The 26532-nt window shown below is 52.9% G+C and overlaps 1 protein-coding gene and 1 pseudogene across 1 annotated transcript in view; both read right to left on the bottom strand.

Moving 5' to 3' along the window:
• Positions 1-1275: 1275 nt before the first annotated feature.
• The window catches only part of ANKRD33B (ankyrin repeat domain 33B), a 71394-nt gene continuing 46137 nt past the window's right edge, over positions 1276-26532 (bottom strand). Inside the window, exons 2-4 of the mRNA XM_059173661.1 lie at positions 26365-26494; positions 10845-10985; positions 1276-2478 (exon numbers count right to left, since the gene is read on the bottom strand). Coding sequence (XP_059029644.1) covers positions 1646-2478; positions 10845-10985; positions 26365-26494 — 1104 coding nt within the window. The 3' untranslated portion in view covers positions 1276-1645. The remainder of the gene's footprint in view (positions 2479-10844; positions 10986-26364; positions 26495-26532) is intronic.
• LOC131832890 (U6 spliceosomal RNA) lies at positions 15576-15675 on the bottom strand (annotated as a pseudogene).

The raw sequence follows: 26532 nt of genomic DNA, 5'->3' as shown, positions 1-26532 counted from the left end.
TGCTAAAAGCAGGGCCAGGCCTCTCTGCCATTCTGGAAAGAGGGAGGAGCTCGCTTAAATCTGACCTTGAGAGCTGCATTATCATCACCCTGACCATCAGGCTGGGGCTGCCCAACAGCCTGTTAATTGAGGTATCTTGAGAGGTAAGTGTGAGACCCCAGATAAGCTCAATGTCTCTCGGTGCCAACTGGGAGGGACTAGGGAGAGGCTAGCGCCATCCCTGCCCACATCACGAGACAGGTGCTCGAGTCCCTGCCCAGCCTGGGAGCACAATCTGACATGCGAATCCAGGCTTGTAAGAAACAGCTTCCCAATCGATCTCTACGCTTTGAAATCAACGGCTCCCGAGTAGGATAATCGTAAAATAAAGTGCTGTCAGTAGTGCATATGTGACCGGTACTCTATAACCCAGATGGCCGGAGATTCATTAGAATTTCTCAGTGCTTTGGAGTATGGACAGAAAGAAACTCACACAGAGAGCTCAGGGCCCAGGGCAAATCCCACACGTGCTCTGCCCAGGTCCCGCATCTTGGAAATTCTACAAAGTCTGCATGAGGAGAAACTGAACATCACAGACAGTCATCAGAGGAAAAATAAAAGTAATTCCACCCCAGAGACTTTTTGGAATTGAGGCTGGAGGAGGGAGCCATCCAGCCCACTCCAGGAGAATTTGCCTAAAACAAGTTTGCTTAATATTCCTGTTCCTCTGGCCCCTCCCCCTTTCCAGCAGATTGTATCACTCTGGGGCCTTATTCTTTTGCATTTTTTTTTATATTTTAAGGGTATCTGAATTCAATCTATCTGAAAGCACAGAGGACCTAATTTTGTACTTCTGGTAAAAATAGATTACATCTGCCCCCGCTTTATTAAATAACAGATTTTTCTCGTATCTGTCCTATCTGATTTTTAATATGTTAAAGGCTTTGCATCCAGTTTATCTAAAGTCCCTTGCTTAAGATACTTAGTTCTAGCAATAAGTACATGCTTCTCTCTGCTTGGTTTTATATTTTGAGAACAGGTTTTTCTTCGTTATTATTACCGTCTAAGTAAGAGAGCTATAAAATAAGATACGAGAACGTCTGATTCTCCTGTCTCATGGCATCATTTTGCTGGAAAAGGAAATGCCTCCATCGGATAGAAACAAATGTTCAGAATCACTTCATGAAATCCGTGAGAACATATAATGCTCATGCATGCCCAACAGAAGAAAGGGAAACTTCCACGAATTCCGTATGAAATCAGAGATATCACAAATAATTATTGCCAGAAACAGTATGCTAAACAAAGGGTCTTCGGGCAAATGTATTAAAACCGTCTTAAATACAAACAGCCCATCACCAGTAAAATGCTGCAAATTCGATCATAATTAAAAATACAAAATTCTTCCAAATTTCTCAAGTGAGGTTCAAAAGGTAGGCTCTGGGGCAGAGTTGCCGGCCAGGTGTACTGATCTCTAGGGGAACTGGTTTTAGGCTAATCCACTGGTGCCCTGCCCCAATCACTCAACGGTGCAGCGCGTCTGGGCCCCCGGCTGGGGACCTGCAGGGAGGCGCCGCGCTCCGGGAGGGGTGAGGGCAGGAGGGCGGCGTCCCTCTCCCAGCGCGGAGCCCCACCGCCTCCTCCCCCGCCTCACACGCTTCAGCCCTCACGTCCTTTTCCTCCAGGAGGGCGCCCGCTTCTCCTTCTGCGCCGCCGCCGCCCGCTGCTTCTCCGCCTCCTCGGCCCTGCGCTTTTCCTCCTTGGCCTCCTTGTAGCGCCACTTGGGGAGCTGCAGGTGGGCGCTGTCCTTGGTGCTGCCCTTGGCGGAGGCGCGCTCGGGCTGGAAGGTGGGCGCGGGCGCCTTGCTGATGCGCACGCGGGGGATGACCACGCCGGGCCGAACGCTGCTCCTTCGCAGCAGTTGCAGGGGCAGGAGGCTGGCCCTCCGCGGGGCCCCCGGCAGGTGCGGGGCCGGGAGGCTGGCCTGCGGCACCCCCTCTCTGGAGACCTCCGCAGCCTGCGAGGTCCGGAACGGCTGCTCAGAGCCTTCTATCCTGTCACTCTCCCGGGCGCGCGCGGCCCGGCTCCCGCGAGCCTCGAGGATCTCCTGCACCGCCAGCCGCCTTTTCCCCACACAGGGGGGGCTCTCGGGGCACACAGTCTGGCAGACGATGGCCACGGCGGGGCTGTACAGGCTCGTGGTCATCCGGACCATGTGGTCCAGGACGCCCCCATCCTCCAGGCCCTGGCGTGAGCGGGAGGTCAGAACGGACCGCACAAGCTCCGTGAGCCTCTGCAAGCAGTTTTTGGAGCCCGTGGGCTTCAGAGTGGCCTCCGGGGGCAGCGGCAGCTCTGGTCTGTACTTTTCCCCAAACTGCTCTGCGCAGGGTCGCTCCAACAGCCTCTGGATGAGGCGGACGGCCTCCAACCGGCCCGTGTAAGCAGCCCACTCCTGGGGCGACATCCCACGGCGGGGGTCTCTGGCATGGACGTCTGCCCCTGAAAAAAATGCACACAGTCATGGGCGAAGGCAACAAGAACTTTCCTGGCCAATGGCAGGAAACGGAAGAGGGAAATGGATCAAAGGTAAAACTTCCAAAACCTACCTGAGGCTGTGCCCCATGGATGAACCTGGGTCTGACCAAGAACTACTTGCCTGCACTATCCTTACTACACAACCCACAGAAGTGCTCCGTTGAAGGGCTTACCTTTCCTAAACAAAACCGCCTGAACACAGTCCCAACATCCTGGATTTTTTTTTTTTTTTAAGATTTTATTTATTTATTTGACAGAGATCACAAGCAGGCAGAGAGGCAGGCAGAGAGAGAAGAAGGGAGGGAAGCAGGCTTCCTGCTGAGCAGAGAGCCCGATGTGGGTCTCGATCCCAGGACCCTGGGATCACGACCTGAGCCGAAGGCAGAGGCTTTAACCCACTGAGTCACCCAGGTGCCCCCATCCTGGAATTTTTAAAGAAATAAGATTTTATGGCTTTCCAGCAATGGAGAGATGACTCGACAGCAAAGGTGCCTCATGAAGACTTCACTGATGTTACCAGAATGTTCTAGAATACTAAAGGGAATGATCACTTGCAAAGCATTTGGCATCCCCTTTACTTATCATCTCACGTTTTCCTCATAGATCTCATGGGAGGAATGTGAGGGTCCCTATTTTGCAAGAAATGTGTGGTCCCTTCACGCCTTGTACTCAGTGGTTAGTAGGTCCAGGGTCTATCCTCTTTACCAGACTGTGGGCTTCTCCAGGGCAGAGCACACATCTTCCTCGTTTTTGTTTCCTCGACACATCTCATCCTGGCTGGTAGGAGGCGTGCACTGAGGGATGGTAGTCACATGGCCCAAGGGACCTACCTGAGGCCTCAAAGCTGGTAATGGAGGTTCTCAGCCCTGCACATTTCCCGCCATCCTGCAGGGAAGAACGCTTCCTCACGGACAGCTAGCTGTCCGTGTCAACGTGGCCAGACTATAGTACCCAGGGATTTAAACACCCATCTAGGTGTAGTTAGCATCCACAATCAATTGACTGAGTCAAGGAAATTACCTTCAATAACATGGGTGGGCCTCATCCAATCAGTTGAAGGCCTTCGGATCAAAAGTTAAAGATTTGGGGAGAAAAAAACAATTCAGCCTCAAGACTGCAGCATTAACTCCTGCCCAAGTTTCCAGCCTAATGGCCTGCTCCCACTACTTTTGGGCTCTCCCACCACCAAAATCACGTGAGCCAATTCTTTAAAATAAATCTCTTAAATGTGTATTTCTTATTAGTTCTGTGTCTCTAGAGAACCCTGCGTCCTACACCCTCAGTCTCCCTTACACTAGTCACTTCCTTAATAAATCTCCCTCACACCATGCACCGCTCCCTCCTAATACTGCAAATTTAAACTTCAACTCAACTTGATGAAATGTTCATAAATTTCAGTGTGGTGCTATAAGAGAAATTAATAAGGAATTGCTGTTCAATTAATCTTGGTCCAATCTCAGCCCCATACACAGTTAAAAATCATTCAGGATTTCAGGTCCCATTAGTCATACTTTCCCTGGCAAAGCAATGTGGAGAAGTAGGGCAATTATCTAGTCTGTGAGCTCCCCTGGGACCAGGACTGGCAGAAGCTTCAGCATTTATAGCCCACGCAGACCCAGGTGTCTGACACGCGGCATCGGCTCAGTGTGCGCTCAACAGAGGTGAGGAGGGCTCACCAGCCTCCCTGCCCCTGCACCCCTGCAGTGCCCCCCACCATCACCCGGCCCAGGCAGGCCCAGCCCACCTGAGATCGCCTCATAATGCTCTTCACTCTGGGGCACATTTAAAAAATAGGCATATTAAAAGAGTGGTAATTATTTGGAACTGGAAATCGGGATGGAACTCATTAGCCAGAGTACAATTTATAAACTGACAAAAATGAAAAGGGGGCAGTAAAAATGTCACCGCAAAAAATAGATGACACATTAAACCTTAATTAATTGCATGTCACTTAAAAAGGTACAAACTGCAAAATTAAAATCTTAATGAACACGGCTGCAGAGAGTCATTTCTCAAAAGCTAATGGAAAACTAAAGGAACAGCTGTCCAAAGTGTAGCACGCATCCTGTTTTCTCCTCGGGCCTTTTCAAGATGATCCTGGAAACCACACACATTCTGAAGAACAAGGCCAGGCTGACGGGGTTGTGGCCCGGGACATGAGTCATGCTGTAATCTGGGGACCCAGTTCCCTTCGCAATTAGCAAGGGCAACATTAAGGGCCTGGACTGGATGCCATGATTAAATCAGGGCAGACCAGCACCCATGATCGCTACAGAAACCTTTTGGAGAACACGGAGACATGTGACAGGCCAGCCTATGCATCTCCTGCCCGTGGACTGTGGGCCTCCTCACCCCTGACCCAAGGCTGTTCTGCCCAGAGCTCCGGCCACACAGAACAAAACTGGGTGTCCTGCCCAGGAATCCATCCGCTGCCACGTGGAATGCTGTGAGCTGTCCACACACAGACCTCTGTTTTCCTCAAGGCCGCAACGTACCCAGCTCTAGGCGACACACTGTGACTGCTATAACCCGAGGCCTTCCCACCTCGGGACTACTGATGTTTGGGGACGATCTGTGGTGTGGGGGCTCTCCCGTGCTTTGGTAAGACTTCTGACGGCAGCCCGTCCCTACGCAGTAGATGCCAGTGGGATTCCACAGTTGTGACAGGCCAAAATGTCCCTAGAGATTACCAAATGTTCGTGGGGGGCGGGGGGGCGGAGGCAACACACACCTCCAGCTGAGAATTACCGGTCGAACCCCATAACCGCAGTCCTATTCCCCTTTTCCTTCACCTCCCTTGCAGCTGGTCGGTGAGCCCCAGAGAGAAGGCTTTTGAACGCTGATCAAAGCGACCGTGCGGTTGGTGGTGCTGCTTCCTATCTGAAGCCTGGACTTCGGGTGACCAAGCCGCAGGGGGGCCCTAGAGGGGGGAGCTGGGTGGACAGAAAAAGGGACCTAGCTCTGTGATGTCCTCACGGAGTTCAGGGCCGCTCCGTGACCGCCCACCGCAAGGCTTCTGGTGAGGTGAGAAAAACATGCTTGTTTTCTTTCAGCCACTGTCAAGTCAGGACGTCTGCGACGGGAAGCAGAAAGCTTTCCAAAGGTGCTAAAGAGAAACAAGCTAGTTTGCCTCATTCCCCCTCAAAGGCGTCCCCTGAGAGCGCGGCTGGGTCGTGGGACCAGCGGCAGGCAGAGCTGTGTCCCTTCCTTTCCTGTTTCTCTGCCAGCCCCCGTGTTTTCTACCCTTCGAAGCCCAGCTCTGGCCCCCCTCCACCAAGAGGCCTTTCTGGTCACACGGGACCCCTGTGGACCAGTCCCTGCAGGTCTCCTCCTGGGCCAGCCCGGCCTGTGTCTTGGGGACTGGAGGTAAAATTGAGGAAACGAATCAGGATTCAGGGTCTCAGGAAAGAGACCCGATCTGGAGGGCGGCAAGGACAGAACACCTGCTTCCAGCCCACCCCACCCCTGAAGGCATTTCCAAGATACCCCGTACTTGGTCTTGTGGAGGGTGTGAGCAGGGCCCACCCCTGGCGGCCCCAGGGACCCCCTTCCCTCTCCTTCACGCGGCTTCCTGGCTCACCTTCCAGAAAAACTACCTGCCCCCACGGCCTCGTGTCAAGGTTTGGTATCGGGCCAGCGAAATGCCCAAGCGAAGACACCGGCCTCGGGGACACGGAACACCTGACTCTTAGCTTTTTCACTACATGATCACTGGAGACTATCCCAACTCGGCCAATTCTCAGGTCACAGGAAGTCCATGTTTTCCTGATCAACAGAAAGAAACCTCTGCAGTGATATCAAATCACCTGGCTTTCCAGAAGCACACAGTCGGGACTGGAACAACCGCGGGCCAACAACGGGACTGCGTCTCCCTCATTAAACAAGCCCTGACACCTCCCAGAGGGCTGCCTTGTTGCCCGGAATCGCGGGCAGAGGCGAGCATCTTGTCTGCCTGTGTCTGCTTCTCAAGCGCCGCGGCAATCACACACTTGAGGATAAAAGCCGGTTCCCTTAAGCGAGTCTGGCGCCAGCCAACCTCCACTGAGCTCTGCTTCCCTTCAGAGAAAATCACGGCCTCGTTATGCCTTCTCCGAGCCACTTATTTGAATAGACCTGTCACTCGGGGGCATTAGTATTCCACGGAATTAACAAGAACCTGCAGCCCCACTTGCGATGCTTATCAGCGGGGCTGACATTATTCCTCAGGAAACCAAAAACCAAAGAGCCCATAAATCAGCTTTTCAGAACCTGGTTATATTTTTAAGAAAATCTAACGTTTTGATCATTCTAATGTTATTTCATTCTGCCTGACAAGGTAAGATAAGATGATGATACGTGTCTGGATGTTAGGAAATGACTGGAAAATCTAAACAGTTGAGGGGGCGCCCAATTCAATCACCCATCATTTCTCAGCGGAAACGGGTCTTACCGAACATAACAAAGTTGCACCTTGGAAATCCAACTCAGGGACAAGAAATACTCCCAAGTACAGAGCGACACTTGCACTTGAAACCATGAGGATGGGCGACACCGCTCTCTACCCTGACCACTCACACACAACCCTGCTTGTGTCTTCTGCTTCTGGAATGACCATAGGGTGCCCTTCTGTGATCAGCTCTCAGGGAACCCTCCCCAGCCGCACACAAATGCACACTCTGTTGAAATGTCCACCCAAAGAAATACTCTGGCATTCGTATCTTTAAAGGTTTCAGTTTTTCTAAATGCTGATATATTAAATGTAAATAACAAGACTTAAAAATACTGTGCCAACTTTTTAAATATCCCAACATGGATCCTTCATGCTGTCTGACCACCCAAGCCAGGAGGGACTTCGATCACACAGGTTTTGGCTTTTTCTTTTAAAACCTACATGCAGGGATGCCTGGGTGGTTCAGTGGGTTAAAGCCTCTGCCTTCAGCTCAGGTCATGATCCCAGGGTTCTGGGATCGAGCCCCGCATCAGGCTCTCTGCTCAGCGGGGAGCCTGCTTCCCTCTCTCTGCCTGCCTCTCTGCCTACTTGTGATCTCTGTCTGTCCAATAAATAATCTTTAAAAAAATAAAAAATAAAACAAACATGCACATCTACTGTAAAAGAAAAACGTCCTGTGTTTTCCTGGGAAAGGAAGCGTCGGCCACCTTGTGTAAGAGCAGGAAATTTAAATCTCTAGAAGTTAAACAACCACAATCTTAGAGGGTCACTCAAAAACTCTCCAAGAAGATTTTTCCTTTAAGAGGATTATAGGCAAAACTGGAAGGAGGAAACGCTTGTAAGAGGGAAAAGATGCTCTTTTTATGTTTTCTATCCTTTCCCAATTAGTCACATCAGTGGATCTCAACAGGAGGGGACTTCACCCCCACCCCCACCCCAGGGGGCACTTGGTAGCATCTGGAGACATGTTTGGTTGTCACGACCAGGGCTGCCCCCACCACCAAGAAGTCCCCAGCACCAGACAGATGTCAACAGTGCTGACGTTCAGAAACCCCGAGCAATAGCGTATCGCCCTCAGTAGGAAAGTTTAAGTGTTTTATCCCAAGGCTGCCTGCCAAGGGGAAAACCATAGCACTGTTTTTCAGTCATGTAACAAATAATTACTGAGTGCACAAATCCCCCGGAAATAATAATGACAACCGGCGCAGACCGAAGGCCTGTGTGCGCCCCATTGCTGTGAAGGAGGTTGAGGGGGGTCTTCCGTCCCCATCAAGCCCTCCCGCAGCAGCCACCAGCACCTGCCGCACTTCACAGAAGGGGAAACTGAGGCCCCTCGCATTAGGTGACTGGCCCCAGTACAGAGGGGAGAGTTGAAAGGGGCTGGACTCTGAAACCAGCGGTCCTGGCTTCCAAGTTAGTTTTCCTGACCATTCTGCTCTGACAGAGAACAGTTCAAGGATGGCTGCACCAGGGTCTGCACGCCTGTGGATTGTTCTAGATTTTGATGCAGCAGGACAGGGCTCAGGAGCAGAGAACAGGAGAGGGAAGGGAGACTCGTACATAAAACCCAAGGTCAAATTCATTATCCGTAACCAAGGGGGAAGAAAACAAGGCTGGCACTGGGTGCACTGTCCTGACACGGGCCCAGCTTCAAGACCCCAAGTATGCTTCTGCAGCCCTGTCGGTGCTTCGCAGATGCCCGAACCTCTACCAGACCCAGGAAAGCAGCAGAGTGACAGCAGAACCCGAGCAGCTTCCACAGACATGGGAAGGCAACCGACCTAAAAACAAAAGGGTTTGTCCAAAGTTCACATGAACTCATCAGGAAAAATGCAGTGATATGATGGACACCATAAATTCTTGGTTAAAAAAGTAAATTTCAGGGTGCCTGGGTGGCTCCGTCGGTGAAGTGTCTGCCTTCAGCTCAGGTCATGATCCTGGGGTCCTGGGATCGAGCCCCGCATCGGGCTCTCTGCTCAGCGGGGAGCCTGCTTCTCCCTCTGCCTCTCCCCTTTCCCCGCCCCCACACTTGTGCACTCTCTCTCTCTCTCTCAAATAGATAAATAAAACCTAAAAAAAAAAAAAAAAGTAAATCACTAGGAAAAAATATCTGAGAGGAAGGTAAACGGTAAGAGACTCTTAACCACAAAGAACACACTGAGGCTGCTGGGGGGGGCGGAGAAGATGGGCTAGTTGGGGGATGGGCATTCAGGAGGGCACTCGATGTGATGAGTGCTGACTGTTGTAAGTTTTAAATCACTATGTTCTACTCCTGGGACTGATATTACACTACATGTTAACTAAGTAGAATTTAAATAAAAAACTAAAACAGGGGCACCTGGGTGGCTCAGTGGGTTAAAAACCTCTGCCTTCGGCTCAGGTCATGATCCCAAGGTCCTGGGATCGAGCCCCACATTGGGCTCTCTGCTCAGCAGGGAGCCTGCTTCCTCCTCTCTCTCTCTGCCTACTTGTGATCTCTGTCTGTCAAATAAATAAATAATATCTTAAAAAAAAAACCCAAAAACCTGAAACATTAAAAAAATCAATCAATTGATCACTCATAGTTATAATCAATATAATTTATATAATATACATATACAATCATAGAACTCAATTATAACTAGCTCCAGAAGTAGTAAATGCAGACGAAGCTTCCTCCAAACACAAAAGCATCACAAACACCATTTAATGAGGAAGAACCAACCACCTCTCATTGCTATAGGACAGGCAAGGCCTCAATGTGGCCGAAACCGGTATCTTGCCTTTAAAAAATGAAAACTGTCAGAGTCAAAAGCACCATCAATGGGATTAAATCTAATTATGCTCTTTTTAATTTCCGTGCAAGTTGTCTTCCTTGAAGCCTGTGGTCACTTGCTAAAGCACTGAGGTGGAAGCGGGAGAAAACACAGCACAGCACCCCAGTGTGATCACCAGGACAACGCCAGACAGGCCGGGGACACCGGATCCGAGCCAGTATGGAGACGGTCAGGTCAGGAGCGAGGAGGGGAGACGGGGCCACCGTCCCTGGCCCCAGGACACGGGGGATACAGGACAATTCCAAGAAGGAGCCTGGATGGGATCCCGGCGCGGAAGGGGGACAGCAACGGATGCGCGGGTGAGACCGGAGTCAAGCCCGGAGGTTGGGGACAGCGACAAGTGACAGCCGTGCAGGACTCGGTGCTATTTCTGTCACTTTCCATACATCTGAGTTTGTCCCAAATAAAAGTTTCCTCTAAAAATAAGTAGCAGCAACTCGTCTAAAGCAGGGTCACAGCTCATCCTGGGGGGTGGGGGGAAGTCATGACTTTCACTGCATGATGGGGAGCAGGGCGGGGGGAAGCTCAGAGAAGGAAGCGCTCCCTCCCGGACGACCAGGTCACAAAGGGCACGACGGGGGCGGGGGGTGCCCGCTGACCCAAAGCTACCACCAAAGACTTTCCGCTCGGTGACATGTCACACACATCGGCATGTGATTCCAACCACCAGCAAGTGGGGATGCAGGATGGCTACTGGGTCCCCCCCGCCACCCCCGGGGCCACCCTCAGCGGGACATGCCCGCACTGGGAGCCCAGGCCTGAACACACATTTCTAAGAACAAATACGGGCAGGAGGAAGCTAGGGCTGAGGTAAAAGCCAATCAGGGAGCAAGGAGGGGTTTCCTACAGAGTGACCAGCACTGGGACCTCCCTCCCACCGCACCCCCAAGTGTTTGCCTTCCTTTCCGGCGGTGCCCTCAGCAGGTTACAGCCACACCCTCAAAGACACTAGTCTCTGTTGCACCCACTAGGCTTCATCCCTACAGAACGGATTCATCTCAGTCCACAATCTCCAAGGAAGCAAGATCAGCATTTGCCAAGACCCTCAGGACCCCCCCCCCCGCCCTGGCGGGGCGGGTACCAACCTGCTAGCATCAGGGCTCGGATGCACTCCGTCCGGCCCTGCATGGCGGCTTTCATCAGGGCCGTGAACCCGAACGCGTTCCTCCTCTCGAGATCGAGGCCAGGAAAATAGTTCAGCAAGTAGTTGGTGACGGTGGCGTGCCCTGCGAAGAGAATCACAAACGGTTACTGGCACAGTCCGCCAGGGGTGCCATGCGCGGACCTCCAGGACGAGGCCACCCGCGCAGCCGGCGGGGCTGCCCTCAGCCGCAGGAAATAACTCTCACGGCGCTGGGAAACAGCAAGACACGGGGCAACACCGGTTTGTTCCGGTTCTCTGCACCCCCCGCCCCCCCACCCTGCACCGGGGAGCTCAGCTGTTCCTCTGTCTGGTAAGGAGGGACCGTGGGGAGCCCGCGGAGGGTGGGGACGCCAGGCGGGAGCGGAGCGAGCCCGCAGCGACACTGGCTGATCAGGGGACAGACAGGTCCTGGAGGCTGTGGGGCTGTCAGTTCCCAGCAGGAGGTGCCAGGGCCAGCAGACGCACAACTGAAAATGAACCTCAGAGCCATTTCTCAGCGCTCCCTCGGGGAAGGTCGTCATCACAGCCCGGGGATACGCGAATTCATGCTGTCATCCGCTGTTACCACTTGGATGTGTCTGTCTGTCTGTCTCTGTCACACACACTCGCAGGCAGGAGGCAGGAACGTGGGGGATGTTGCAACCCCCCCCCCCGGGCCCTGCCCTTCTCTGAGCTGCCATCCCCACCCTCACCCCTGCTGGCCTCAGGCAACAGGCCCAGGCAAGCATGAGCAGTCCCAGGCGGCCCAGCCTGGCCCCAGGGGAGGGGCTAGGCGCCCAGTCTCCTTCCTTACACGCTGCGGATCCAGCCCTCTGAAATGCCCCCCCACCCTGTTCTTCCCGGGGCACACATGTTCCTGGGGAACCCCCGGGTCAGGCTGCAGGCTGGGGCCTCACGGACACTCCAGGGCTCTCTGTCCTGAAATGAGCTGCACCCCCTCCCCGCCCCGGGAGGCCTCTGTGCCATCCTGATGCAGGAGCCATGAGGCCCCTTTCCCGCGGGGCTCAACCAAAATCGGGGTGCGACTCTTCTAGAACCACTGTCATCTGCTTACCATAGACCTCAGCCTGTCTGCTGAACTCATGGTAAAAATTAAAAGGTGAACCACGAAGCCTTCCGAGCGCGAAACCCTGACTAACAGGACCTCTCCGGACACAAGCTGCACCCACAGGTGCGACCCTCTGGGACGAGACTCACGGATTCCCCCCCGCAGCTGGAGCCTGGGGACTCGGGCACTCACCGGGCCCTCCACTGTCATCCAAGCTGCTAGGCTGGGGAAGATGCCAGCTGTCTGGGGGGGGGGGGGGGGTCCTTTGATCTCAGTTAGGCTCGTCACCCAGCTAAACGCTCTGCAGCACCCGTCAGATTCCGAGCGAAACGAACTGCAATTCAGAGCCATTTCTTTTCAAACGTGAAAATGCGTCCGTCATCATTTGTAGCAGGACGTCCTCTGCGCCATTGTGAACTGATGCTTGGAACAGGCGGGGAGAGGGAAAACCGGAAAGCCACACAGCAAACAGCCCATTGCACAGAACTGCTCGGCTGCTGACGCCGAGTCAGGAAAACCAACACGTGGTCGCCTCGCTGACTACAGGCACGAGCTTTCCGTGGCCCGTGAAATCTGTCCTGCCTCCCCACTGGCTATCTCAGGACAGCAGACACCTCCGTCACACAGGTGGCCTCATGCAATGAAATCAGGGGTGGATAAGATGCTTCCAAGGACATCCAGAGAGTAACCTCTCTTCTGTTGAAAAAGGACAATGGGTCCAAAATGGAGTCGCTTAGGCTAAGCCCCCAGGAACCGAACCAAGACTTAATTATAGTTTTGGTTCCCCCAGAGCCGGAGTCTTCAACCCATCCATCAGCAATCAGCTGGTGCACAGCTTCCTTGTTCTTCCTCTCGCTTCCTCCCGCCTTCCCCGTCCCCCTCTTACTCTGTACAACTCCTGGGGGGCGGGGGGGGGCGGGAGCTTTCTATCTGCTAGATGCAATGCTGCCTAATTTGAATCTACTTTTGCTCAAACCGAACATTTTTAATTTGCCGCCATTTCTCTTTGAACACTTCTTCAAAACCATGACAACTAACCAAGGGGAGCTTTCCTTCTTTTAGTAAGGCAGATAGACAGATGACAGAGAAATAAAATAGGCAGACGACAGACAGGCTAACACGGCCTTCCTCGCATAACAGAACCAGAACATGTACCATACTGAAATCTAGCTTGAGCCCAATCCAAACTTCGGGATGGGAGTTGGTTCCTGAAGTCCTCCGACAAAGCCTTTCAAAGGGTGGGCTCACCACAGAGACTCCCCAAAACACCCCCCATGAGCCTGCATAGGGAAGAACAAAAGTGACCCAAGGGTGAAGTGAATTCTGGATGAGTCGGCTTCAGTGGCACGACTGAGAGCCCGTGTAGACACAGCTTAGGACTGAGAAGACCTGAGTGTGAGAATACCCAAGTTCAAGTCCCAGCCTGTCACTTAACATCTGGGCAGCTTGGGGCACCTGGATGGCTCAGTCGGTTAAACATCTGCCTTCAGCTCAGGTCATGATCCCAGAGTCCTGGGATCGAGTCCCGCATCGGGCTCCCTGCTCAGTGGGGAGTCTGCTCCTCCCTCTCCCTCCACCCCTCCCCCAGCTTGTGCTCTTTCTCGTTCACTCACTCTCTCTCAAATAAATAAATAAAATCTTTTTTTTAAAAATCTGGGTAGCCCTGGGAAGGCAAGTCTCTGTTTCCACTTCTGGAACTGGGAGGTAATATCAGCATCACCGCAGTGAAACTTACAGAGGACAGGGTGTGTGGCAAGTGCCTCGCAGAAAAATCCCGCATCATTCATGGAGAAAGCACACTCTCAAGGAGCTGGAATGCAACAACCCACTCCGTAACTAGTGGGCTGCGTCTTGTGGCTTCCTTCCAAAGACCCACTACAGCGAGCGGCGGGGGGGGGGGGGGGGGGGCGGGGGGGGGGCGGGGGGGGGGACAGTGGAGACACCCGACAAACATGACCTCAACCAGGCGACCCAGTAAACAGCAGCGGTGATGAGTCACACCAAGGGCTCTACCTACAAAGACGGAGTCCGGCCTCCTGAATCTTCCAGGCCCAGCTGTGAACTTCCAGGAAAAGCCAGCTTTAGCGAGAACTCTGCTCAGTCCGGCCAACGCCACACCCTCCAGATCTGGTCACGGTCCTTGTCCTCCACACCCCCCGGGGGTGGGGGGGGAGCTGACCGCTCACCCTGGCCTGCCTTCAGCAAGAGCCCCATTAGCTCAGTGTAGCCACAACTTCCCTTACCCCCGAGTCATTTTCCACCCACTGACCCCCACCTTGCTGCTTGGCTATACAGTCCCACTTGCCTGAGGCATATTTGGAGTTGAGTCAACATCTCTCCCAAACTGCAAAATCCCGCTGCGGGGGTCCCCTGGCCTATCCCAGTGGTCCTGAAGTCTGCCTTTCCATCTTTAGCAAGTGTCACTGCGTTTTTTGTTGTTTTGTTTTTTAAATGGTACCCTTGATGAGATGTGATGAGAATGTCACTTTCTTCTGAGGTCTCCCCCCGCACCCCCTCCCCTGACCTGTAACTCTAGTCTAATCAGGAGCAGACACAAGGCACACCCAAACTAAGGGACATTCTACCAACTCCCTGACCAGTACTTCCCACAATGTCAAGGTCATAAACTGTCACAGCCAAGAGGAGCCTGACGTGACAGCTAAATGTAATACAGGCCCCCCCACAGGATCCTGGAACAGAAGAAGGGCATTACAGGAAAGATGAGGCAGTCTGGGTGAAGAATGGGCTTGAGTGAATGATAACAGAGCATCAATCCTGGTTCATCATTGTGCCAAACGGATCTCGCTACTATAAGATCCCAGCGACAGGGACACCGGGTACAGGCCTATGACTCTCTGTACCCTTTCTGCAGCTCTTCTGGGAGTCTAACTATTCTAAAACCAAAAGTGTTCATTTAAAACGGAGGAATTTATGGGGTACCTGGGTGGCCAGTTGGGTAAGGGTCTAGCTTCGCCTCAGGTCACGATCCCAGGGTCCTGGGATTAAGCTCCGCGGGGGCTTCTCCCTGGGGAGAAGTCTGCCTCTCTCTCTGCCTCTGCACCCCACCCCTGCTTGTGCTCACTCTATCTCTCTCAAATAAAATCTTCAAAAAATTTTTAAAACTTTGAAATTTTAAAAATAAAAAAGGGGGAATCTAGTGTGGGGCCCCTCGACAGGAACACAAGGTAGGACAACGATTCTGGGTGGGCAGCTGGGTGCAGATTCTGCCCCCACTGCGCCCAAGGCTTCCTCAGTGGTGGGTACCAACAAGCCCCAGGAGGCCAGGTAGGCGGATGGAGAGGTAGGGCCGACTTTGAGGGCTCCTAAAGAAGGGAAGGACGGGGCTTGATTGTTTGGCCGAGCCATTAGCAGGAACTAAAAAGCCCAAGATGACTTCTGGTATGGCCTGCCCGACAGGTTTCCGGGTCCACTATGGTGGGCCAGTGCCATGTTTGCCGAGTGACTATATGAGGGCGGGGAATCCGGGACACCACGGGGTCCACGAGGGAAAGCTTGCCCGGCCCCTCCACGCGGTCCACCTACACTTCCATTTCCCAGCTGACTATCCCCCAAGCCCCACGTGGAAAATTTTTAACCTTCCCACTACTTTTCTTTTCCTTTTTAAAACATGGAACGTCATTCATGAATTTGCGTGTCATCCTTGCTCAGGGGTCAGGCTGATCTCTGGATTGTCCGATGTTAGCGGAGGGCTGCCGAAGTGAGCACAAACTTTCCCCCCTTAAATCCCCTACCCACAGCCAACCCCACTCACAGGAGATGACGCACCTTCTACCTCCAAGAGAGAACAGAAACCACAGTAAGGGAACCCCCCCAACTTTCCCTCAGCACCTCACAAACTTCCCCGCATCCACAAGCAGCCTCTCCCCCTTCCCTCCCTAAGAAAAAGGAAGGGTGGTTCTTCTATTTAAAGATGCCAATCTCTCCGCCCTTTCCAGTGCTTTGTAAACACCCCCCCCCCAGTTCCGTGGAACAATGCTGCTACTCATGACCTCTCCCTTCTTGCAAATCCATTCCCATCAGACTACAGTGACGGCCCAGATTTTTCACCTTTCCCTTTGTCACGCTGCCCGTGCTACATTCAAAGGCATGATGCAAGCAGAAGCTTGAAATAGTTACTTGGCTAAGACTCCGAAAGGAGAGTAAGAGGGAGTCTAGTGACCCTCATGAGAACATGCCCAGGGGAGTCTGATGGTCCCAGGAAGAGGACGAGAAGTGTGTGGAGCACAGCTTCCCCAGCTGAAGAACACAAGGACACCCTACAGCAGGGTCCAGCTCACTCACATGTATGTGAGCAAAAGCTGCCTAGATTACCCCATCCCCAGCCCATTCAATGATGCATGAACAAGAAACATATTTTCAACAAGGGTTTGGGATTTCTTGTTATGCAGCAATACCTAACTGGGTACACAATGCAAGGGTCCTCCATCTTAAAAAAAAAAAAAAAAAAAGATATTATGTGTCATTAGGCTGCTCTAACAAGCAACCATAGGCTGGGTGGCTTAAACAACATCTCTTTCTCACAGTTCTGGAGGCTGCGGAGTCCAAGATCAAGTTGCACACAGATCCAGGGTCTGGTTCCTGATTTACAGACTGCTCTTCTTCCTCTTTTGTCCCCACAGGGCAGAAGAGGGGAGGGAACGTTCTGGAATCTCTTTTGTAAGAGCACTAATTCTGTTTCTGAGGGCTCCACCATCACGACCTAATCACCTCCCAAAAGCCCCCCCCTAATACCATCATCTTGGGGTCAGGACTTAACACAAGTTTGGAAGGGAGATAAACATCCAGTCCATTGCAGTGACCAATAATAATCCTGTGGACCTGTCTCTCGACTCCAGCCCTGACCCTCAGTCATCTGAGTTCTCAGTTCAACTTCCAGAGCCATCTGCTCTCACTCTTGCTACTTACACTCCCAAATCCTCCTGAAACTGCTTTCCATCAGTCCCCAATGACCATATTTAAAGGAAACCCAACAGCTATTAGTCAGTTTTCCTCATGATTTTACCTCCCCAGTGTTTATCCCTTGTCCATCCAATCCTCTCTGAAACACTCTCTTTTCGTGGATATCCTGAGTTCACCCTTCTGATTTTCCTCCTATCACACGGGCCTCTCCTTCTCAATTTCCTTTACAAGTTTGTTCTCTTCTTCCTGAAATGCTGCTGTGTCTCGGACACATGACTAACCTTCCTTTTACCCCTACACTCTTCCTCCGTGACCTATCCACTCTCCTGGATCCATTATCACCCTGAAACTCTTCAGCTCTGTCTCTCTTCCTGACTTTATCTAAATATCTGTCTAACAGATACTTCATCTGGAGTGTCTCACAAACAAATCAAACCCAAAACACTTATCTTCTGAACCTGCTCCTCTCTGTCATGTTTCTTTTTTAGTGATGAACATCACCAATGGCATAGGTGTCCAAGCCAGAGAGCTGGGCTCTGTCTTCAGCTCTCCCTCACTTTTTCCCATTCTAACTGTCACGCAATTCTGTCAACCTCCATCTCTTAAATGTCTTGCAGTCTATATATACTTGCTTCTCCATCCCCATATCTACTTCCTGATCTGGGCCACCATTCCTCCACCTGTATACAGCCCCTCCCCTAACTGTCCCCCCTGGTCCCATTTCTGCCCTCCCATCACTTCTCTAAACTACCAACTTGATAACTCCAAGAAACTCTTCTAATCAAGACAACTACCACTTTAAACACTTTATGGTTTCTACTTCTTAGATGAAGTCCCAACTCTTTAACAAGCTAGCTCCTTTTAACCTGGCCCTACTCATGGAAAGGTAGTAGAAGAAACCACTAGCAATATGCTACTCCGACATAGGATTATTCTGAACTGAAGGTAGACACAAGAAAGGCTCCCTAGACTCCCCCATCTGCCTAAAAGCAAGACATAAATTTCTGAAGAAGCCCCTCCTTCCCTCTGTACCAGAGAGGACAGAAGTTAATCACTAGGGCAACTGAGATCTCATCAGCCTAGAAGTGGCACCAGAGAAATCTACACAACAAACCTTCCAGTCTTTATCTAACATTAGTTATCTTTCCCAAAGAATGCCATCTCTGGAAGCCTAAAACGACTTTCTTCTGTCCTGTAAATTCTCCCCATATTTGTTCTTTGCTGAAATCCCATGTGAGCTGGAGTTCTAAGTCACTTCTTTGAGTTACTCACTTTTCCCTGGGTAGCTCCCGTGCATACACAGGTATACATGTCTATAAACTTGTTTCTCTTTTGTTACGCAGCTACTTGGTGAGCCATCTCTTGCAATGGAAGCTCTTTCTTGGTCTCCCAAACTTGGATTAGGCACCTGAACTATGATATCCCAGGTCTACATTCCCCTGTGGCTATGGATCCCCATCACCACTACAACCCTTATGACCATCCTCATATATTCAAAACTTTCAGCTGACTCCAAACTCACTAAGTCCATATTTGGTAAAAGATAAGATGCAAGGATTACTACTACCTTGGAAAAAATTCACTTATCAAAAAGGTTGTTAATTACCACGCTATCACTCACATTACCTAAGAATTACATGAACATCACAAGTATTAATTGTTAATTCACTCAGCATTTTATTGACGATCAGCCTTCGGTTAAGAATCTTATTTACTCCTTTATTCAAGGGAAGCAAACAGACAATAAACTCGTGTTCCTCTAAAAATGGGGAAATGTTACAGAATTTGAGTTGCCTAAAGATTTGACTGATTTGACTCTAGGTACTTGAAATGTACTTTTCCAAGCCAGGCCAGTAGAGGGAACCATTGACTTTGGAAATGTCACATCAGACCAAAGCAGCAGGAGTAAAAATGCTCTCCAAGGGTGGAGGTTGGGAGAGGATGGATGCAGATAGGGGCGCGGACAGTGGTACAGACAGGTCTGGGGGCGGGGCGGTGGCAGGCATGTGTCAGACTGAACAGCAGGGCGAGCCGCTGCGGGGAGGGGCACTGCCATGGCCAGTGTTAGAAGGGCTCAGAAAACCGGAGTTTACAGGAAAAGGCCCCGGCAATGCTAGGAAACACCACAGACTTGCCAAGCTCTACTTTCTTAATGGAAACACTAGAAACCAAGAAAAGGGAAAACACTCCAAAAAGCTAAGAAGAAAAGAATCAGAATGAGGTCACACTAGCATCATGATCATAGGAGGTGAGAGCAAAAAGAATAAAAATAACGAGGCATTTAGAGGCACAGGGGTGGCTCGGCTGGTTAAGCAGCCGACTCCTGATTTTGACTCAGGTCGTGATCTCAAGGTGGGGAGATCCAGCCCCATGTCCAGCTCCTCATTCAACAGGGGTCTGCTTGAGAGTCTCTTCTCTCTCCCCCTCTGTGCCCCCCCCCAAACTGTGCTCTCTAAATAAATAAATCCATGAAATCTTTTTAAAAAGGCATGTATTCCTGGCTTCGGGCCAAGTGGTACCTTCTCCCCTGAAGGGGGCCCTCCCTAAATCTGGTTCATGAGCCAGGCCATGCACAGGGACCCTTTGGTGCACCCTCCCAACCTTCTCAAAACACACCCACCCCCTGAGAACCTCACTGCCCCCCTGTCCCCTACAGCGCACAGCACACATAATCCCAGGCCGGTCTCCGTGCATTTCCTTCAGAACCATACAAATAAGTTCAAGGAGTAACGAGTTTCAAGAATACACCAAAGGTTACTTATACCCAACCAACCCTATCTTATCACAGTTTAGCCAGGCCGATCAAGGCATTTGTGGCCTCATGTACACTCCCAAATGCTGAGTGAGGGGGCACCTGGGTGGCTCAGTGGGTTAAAGCATCTATTTTCAATTCAGGTCATGATCTCAAGGTCCTGGGATCGAGCCCAGCATTGGGTCCTCTGCTCAGCAGGGAGCCTACTTCCCCCTCTCTCTCTGTCTGCCTTTCTGCCTACTTGTGATCTCTCTCTGTCAAATAAATAAGTTAAATCTTTTTTTTTTTTTTTAAATGCTGAGTGAGTGCCGTAGGGAGCCAGGACCCCAACTTCCAGGCGCTCGGAGAGATTACAGTACCAAGTAACATAAACATACGGCTGCTCTAGAGTTTTCCTGAACCACACAGATCCTGCTGGGACCAGCGTTGATAGACCAAGTCATTCGGGGTCATTCTGTCACCCTTGCCAGAGATGTGTTTTGGCACAGGGCATGTGACACAGCCCTTGGCAGTGAGATACAAACGAAACTCTGCCAGAGGCTTCTGGAAACGTTTTCCTGCCCCAGAGAACAGGACACAAAGACGGGGGTGTGTTCCTCCTCCCTCCTGGAGCTGAGCTGCAGAGCAGAGTCTCGTCATCAGGAGAAAAAGGTCACCAGCCCTTCTGAGAGGCTGGCCTCCGGTCTCATGGGGCCTTGGGGGGCCACTCACTGAAGCAACCCCCATTGCAAAAGAAGGCAGTTTCTTCATTGCCGGAGCCCCGTTTCTCTAGGTGTTCAGTGACTGCGCCCAGAAACGCAGATCCTGGCTCCAGTGACAATCAGGGAAACACAACAGCAAGCCGTCACTCAGGGATTGGCAAACACTCAAAATCGGTCTTTTCCAGGGTTGGTCTTTTCCTTGGGAACTGGTGGGAAGTTAAATGGGTATGGGATTTGGTAAAGGCCCCTTGGCAGCGGCTACGTAAACATGCACGTCCTTTGATGCAGCAACGGAGTGCTAAGAACCTCTCCGTGCACTGCTTCTCTTTCCTTCTCCTCCCTTGTTCTCAGGCCCCGAGGTGGGCCTCGACACACGGCCCCTGCCCATTCTCGGCCCTCGGGTCTCTGGTGCGGCTCAGTAGGGGCTGGGCAGAGGGCAAGATGGGGGTACTCACCCCTGCCTCCCTACCCAGCACCTGCCCTACCAGCTGCAGGCTTAGAGTCTCAGGTGCACTAAGGGACCTGACACTAAGGACTAAGGACACTCAGGTGTCTGGCTCCCCCAGACACAAATGACTTTGCGACAGCACTGTCCCTAACAGGCTAATTTGGAAACCTGGAACGCACCGCTCTCCACACTGGGGAGGCTGGAATCCGTGGGCTTCGGCTCACCGCGGTGGCCCTTGGATAGGAAGTAACTGCGCAGTAAATATTTGTTTTCAAAGAGGATTTTGCACAGAACGGACAAGTCATGGTTTACCAAACCGCCTCGCCGTTACGGGACACAGGGGACACGGCCGCGAGCACAGGAGCACACCCCGGAACATGCTGCGGGAAGAACAAGGTAAGTCTTGCGTCCCCGGGGATGTGAACAGATCTCCTAAGGTCAAATTCTTTACAGAACCACCCACGTGCGGGTAAATAAAAAGCACAGGTGCACACGTGTGTGTCTGACAGGGAGAGAGGTCTGGGAGTGTCGGTGGCCGGGGCGGGGGGGGGGGGGCAGTGGTCTGCGGGAGGAAGAATGTGGGAGAGGAGACCGCGGCCTTTTTCTCGAAAGAATACTTCTGTGGCGCTTTTTCTTACCGTAAGTGCACATCCCCAGACAGCTTTTTGGAATTTAGAAGCCATTCGGTAAGTAAAACTGGTTATGGAGTTGGATTAAATGGGACACAGCCTGGACGCCTGGTGGCTCCGTCGCTGGGCGTCCACCTTCGGCTCAGGTCATGATCCCAGGGTCCTGGGATCGAGCCCTGCATCGGGCTCTCAGCTCACTCAGTGGAGAGCCTGGTTCTCCGTCTCCCACTCCCCCTGCTTATGTTCCCTCCCTCGCTGTGTCTCTCTCTGTCAAATAAACAAAATCTTTTTTAAAAAACGGGACACGACCATCTCTCAGCTATAGCCCAAACAGCCTCTTTCCTCCACGGCGGGGAGCAGCGCGAACAGATCCTCGGCGGGTCTCCTTCCTTCTCACCTTCCTGATGGCTCCGTGTCCCACGGACATCTCAAGGGCTGCGCGACTTCCCCAGCCCTGGGTACCCACGAAGAGCCGTCCCCGGCCACCGCACTGGTATGAGAGCCTCCCAGGCTCCAGTTCTCAAAGCGGGATCCCCAGACCAGCGGCATGGGCATCGCTGGGGCATGGGCCGGAGCCTGTAGAGATGCGCGTTCCCAGGCCCCTCCCTGACCCGTTCAATCTGAAACTGGCGGGGGGGGGGGGGGGGGGACGGGGCGGCGGGCAGAGCCGGACAATCCCTGTTTGAACCAAATCCGCATCAAAACACAGATGAGCCACCCCCCGCTGATGTGGGTGCTCACAGGGAGGGACCAGCCCTGGGAGGTCCTGTCACCACCTTCAGAAACAAATCAGGGGCGCTCAGTGGGTTAAAGACTCTGCCTTCAGCTCAGGTTATGATCTCAGGGTCCTGGGATCGAGGCCCACATCGGGTTCTCTGCTCAGCGGGGAACCTGCTTCCCCCTCTCTCTTTGCCTGCCTCTCTGCCTAGTTGTGATCTCTCTCTGTGTCAAATAAATAAGCTCTTTAAAAAAAAAAAAAAAAAAAAAGGAACAAATTAGGGAAAAAATCACTTCCTCCCATTGAAGCAATTAAGACAAACAAGGAAGTGCTTTTTAATCAGATTTCTTCAACGTAGCAAAAAAACAAAACAAAACCTTACTCCTCCCCACCTTACTCCTTAACAATTCAGTCCTACAGCAGGCCTGGGGAGGGCGTCCCCGGGGTCAGAGCCCAGGTGCAGGGAGCGCCCAGGACCTAGCCAGACGCAGCCACGGCTTGACCCCATCAGCAACCAAGCTAAGGATCTGGACGCCAGGAGAAAGAGAGAAGCTAAAAACAAGAAAAGAAAATACATTATCATGACACACATTTTTTGAGAGGGAAGAGAACCTCCGTACCCATCAAATTAACAACGGTCCCCTCCAGACAACAGAACCAGAAGGCCCTGGGGCCGAGGAGCTAAGTGATGTTTACCCTGAACTTGACAGGCTTTCTGTGTTTAACTTCGGTTGCTTCTGTGGTTTTCTTCAGAACACTGCGTATTGCATTTTATAATCAACTTAGCAGACCAGCAGCGGTGCCAAGTAGAGAAAGTGCCCGGGGCAGCCACCGTCCCACACGACCCAGCCGGGGTCACAGCCTGGACACTTCCCCGCAACACCCCGACGTGTGGGGCCCAGAGAATGACACTCACGCCAGCCACGGTGATCCTAATGGTCTGACCACGCTACAGTCTCCCAAGCAGCCACAGGGGACGGAGCAAGGATGGGAGACGCTGCGGGGCTGCCCTCAGCCCCGAGCTTCTCCCTCTGCACTGCTGGCCCCGGCGCCCTGGGCCCAGAAAACACCTGCTGCTTCTCCCTCTGCGGGGCCTCTCTCTGACCCCAAGAGGAGCTACGTCAGCTGTGACTTAAAGTACATCAATTCCAGAAAATCACAGCTCCTGCAGAAGGACGAGTGCTAGGAATGAACCTCTGGATCCCCGCCAGTTCCTCTGTTGAGCCCTCAACTCCCCAGGTGACTGTGTTTGGAGACGGGGCCTTTGGGGAGGTGACAAAGGTTAAAGATGGTCACCAGGGTCAGGAGCCCTGACCCAAGAGGACAGGTGTCCTTATCAGAGGAGATACCAGAGACCTCACACTCTCTCTCTCCACCACAGGGGGACACAGCAAGGAGGGGCTCCGTGCACGGGAGGAGGGCTCTGACCAGGAACCAAATGCCCTGCATGGCACCTTGACCTTGGACTCCCAGCCTCCAGAACCGTTGGAAACAGATTTCTGTTGCACAATACCCCCAGTATGTGGGACTTCTGTTACATAAACCTGAACACACTGACCCCGGGGATGCTCAAGAATAAAGTAAAGGTAATCCGGTGAGTGGCACAGAGACACGTTAATGGTATCATGTGCAGAATCTGCCCAGATCTTAGAGTAACGGGATGGGGGAAATGAGAGAGACGGTGCGGCGTGAGGACCGGGCTGCTTCCTCTGGGTCTGAGAAGGAATCTCAGGAAGAACGAACAAAACAAGGCAGACAGTGTTTCACAGAGATTAATTGAGGTTTCCTAAAAGTACACCGAATGTAAGTCAGAGCAAATGCAGAGAGAAGGAGCTGAGACACGACCACTGGGGCCAGAGGGAGGCAGCGTTATTTTCACTATCGAGGATGAGGTGGGAGATATTTGCAAGTTTCGGCAAATATCAGGGCCTCAACAAAGATACAAGAGGAGGCTGGACTCGGGCTTCCCCTGCAACACTCAGTGGGGGTTGAAGGCAAAGGACAAGTCGCTAATCCTATCATTTCAAATGGGCAAGATTCCAGAAGGTTCTCTCGTGGGCATTCAGCCACCGCCAACACCCTTAACGCACACAGAGTTCTGGCAAATCCGTAAGAAAGGGAACCTCGTTTCCTGCACATTCTCCTGGTGTTCATGTCTAGCCCGTGCCACGGGCCCCGCTCTCCAGCGGCCCCCGAGCCCTCCGCTCTGCACCCAGCGGACACGGGAGCCTGGAGCTCCACAACCCCCACCTGCCGCCGAGGCCTCTTCGACGCCCCACGTCTCGAAGCCCTGAGCACCAAACGGAGCCGGTGCTCCTCCACCATCACTGTGCATACGTCCCTCGGGAATTCGTCATGCCCCGTCCAGCCCAGAGGTCGCCTTCCTGTCGCCCCCCACGCCACACCACTTTCTTGGCCAAGAAGTTCCTGCTTCCTCTCTGCCATTGAAACGGCTTCTGGGTCCCCGGGGGCTATCCAGCCGCGGTGACCTACACCCAGCCTCACCGCACTCAAAGGCATTCTCTCATGTTGCATCTAAACCCTTGACAATCTGGTCCCTGCCTCCTCTTGGAGCCACCTACCATCCCTCCAAGTCACACGCAAGCCTCCCACTTCACGGCCCGAGAGGGGCTTCGCTCCCTCTTCGCCCCGTGCACTTGGCTGCCCCGGCTGCAGCCGCCTCCCTCTGACTCCCGCGGCGCTCGGTTCAAGTCCCCGCGTCCCCCCTTCCCTGACCCCTGCCCTCAACCAGCAGGCCAGCTGGAGCGTTCGATGCCCACGGCCCCCGGGGCTCCCTCTGTCAGAGCTCCATCAGAGGCCTAGGCGCTGGGGAATTCCTGGAGGGCAGAGCTGCCCTTCACGTGGGCGTCCCCAGTTCCTGGGCCAGTGGGAGGCGGTGAACGGGGAGCCCAGGATCACTGAACGCCCCCCGCTTTCCTCTCCCCCTCGTGCACTTCAGCACATCCTGGATCTTGGCTTTCGAAGCCTGGAGTACCCCCACGGAGGCAAAGCTTTGCACCCTAAGACCCAACGAGGCAGACGTGTGTTGGCACAACCTAGCCCCCCCCTAATTCGGGAGGGTCCCCCACCTCCCCCAGCTTGACTAAAAAGCAGTGTGTACAGACCACTCCCCGTTGACATTACAGGGAGTGAAGCTGTCAGATGCTGGCTTTGCTGGGCTCCCCGGATCAGAGTCACCCCCGTGCCGCTCTGACCCAGGAGCTCGTGATGCCCAGCGGGACAGAGAGGCCTCTCTTTGCTGGTGGCAGCAAACGCTCTCTCGCCAGAATCAATGTGCGGTGCAGTCGGGGGCATCTTCTCCAGCTTCCCAGCCTGGAGTCCAGGGCCCAGCTCCCCCACGCCATCGCGCGGCGCCCTACATTCCGTCAGTAAGCAAATACCTCTTCTTCCCGACTCGGCGGGAAGCAGCGTCTTTGCAGCTGAGAGCCTGACTCATCAAACCGACTGATCCTGCAAGCCAAGAATTTCTGAGCTGGTCAAGTGACAAACCCACTTATCACCCAAGGACAAGCGACGTGTGGTCCAGAGGGACGAGCACAGGCTTGTCTCCAAAAAAGTCTGAGGACAGTTCTAGAGGAGGACAGCCACCAGGTGCTCGGCAGTGACGGCAGAAGTTCCACTTCTCGCAGTGACAAAGCTGGGCTGAAGGACGCTTCGGGGGACGCTCTCCCCCGGACAGTGCAAGACAGTGCAATCCTGCCTTGTTACACTGATACACTCCAGACAAGCCGCTCCCAGCTTTTTTTTTACATCCATGGGCAAGTGGGAGGTTACTGTGTGAATACGTCTAGCAGATCCAGTAACCATCACTTACAGCCTGTCTACGGGATCTAGTCACTATCGCCAGCGAGGGCAGGAGGTCACCAGCATCTCTCCGCTCCCCATCCCCAAGCACTGGGTAGGTGCGATGCTCTAGGGGAATGGATGCCGAGCCTGGGTTTCTGCAGCAGCTTCACCTTCAAAGATGCTGGGGAGTTATCAGGGCGACACGTGCCCAACAGTGAGCTCTGCGCAAACCGCATCGTCCCCAAGGCACGAGGAGAATGCATCCCTGTCCTGACCAGCCCTTTCCTGTGCCGCTCAGCAGCAGAATAAAGAGCTGATCAATTCCCGTCCTTACGTTAACTTCACGAGCTGAGTTCAAGGGCAAAGCCCTGCCCCCCGCCCGCCCCCCACCGCTTAGCAGCTGCCCCCCAGCCTCCAGTAGGCAAAGCCGGGTCTTACCTGCCTGCGCGGCTGTGATTAGGGCCGTGTTCCCCTCGCTGTCCTGCCAGTTGACATCAACGTGGGGGCACTCGGCTAAGACCACCACAGTATCCACAAAGCCGTGGTAGCAGGCGACAATAAGGCCAGTCTAGAAGTGAAGAGGGAAGCGGGTCAGAGGGCCGGAGC

Source organism: Mustela lutreola, chromosome 5 (assembly GCF_030435805.1).
Source record: "Mustela lutreola isolate mMusLut2 chromosome 5, mMusLut2.pri, whole genome shotgun sequence".
NCBI lineage: Eukaryota > Metazoa > Chordata > Mammalia > Carnivora > Mustelidae > Mustela > Mustela lutreola.
Note: the sequence above shows the minus strand (reverse complement) of the source record. Positions and strands in the feature narration are given on the sequence as shown.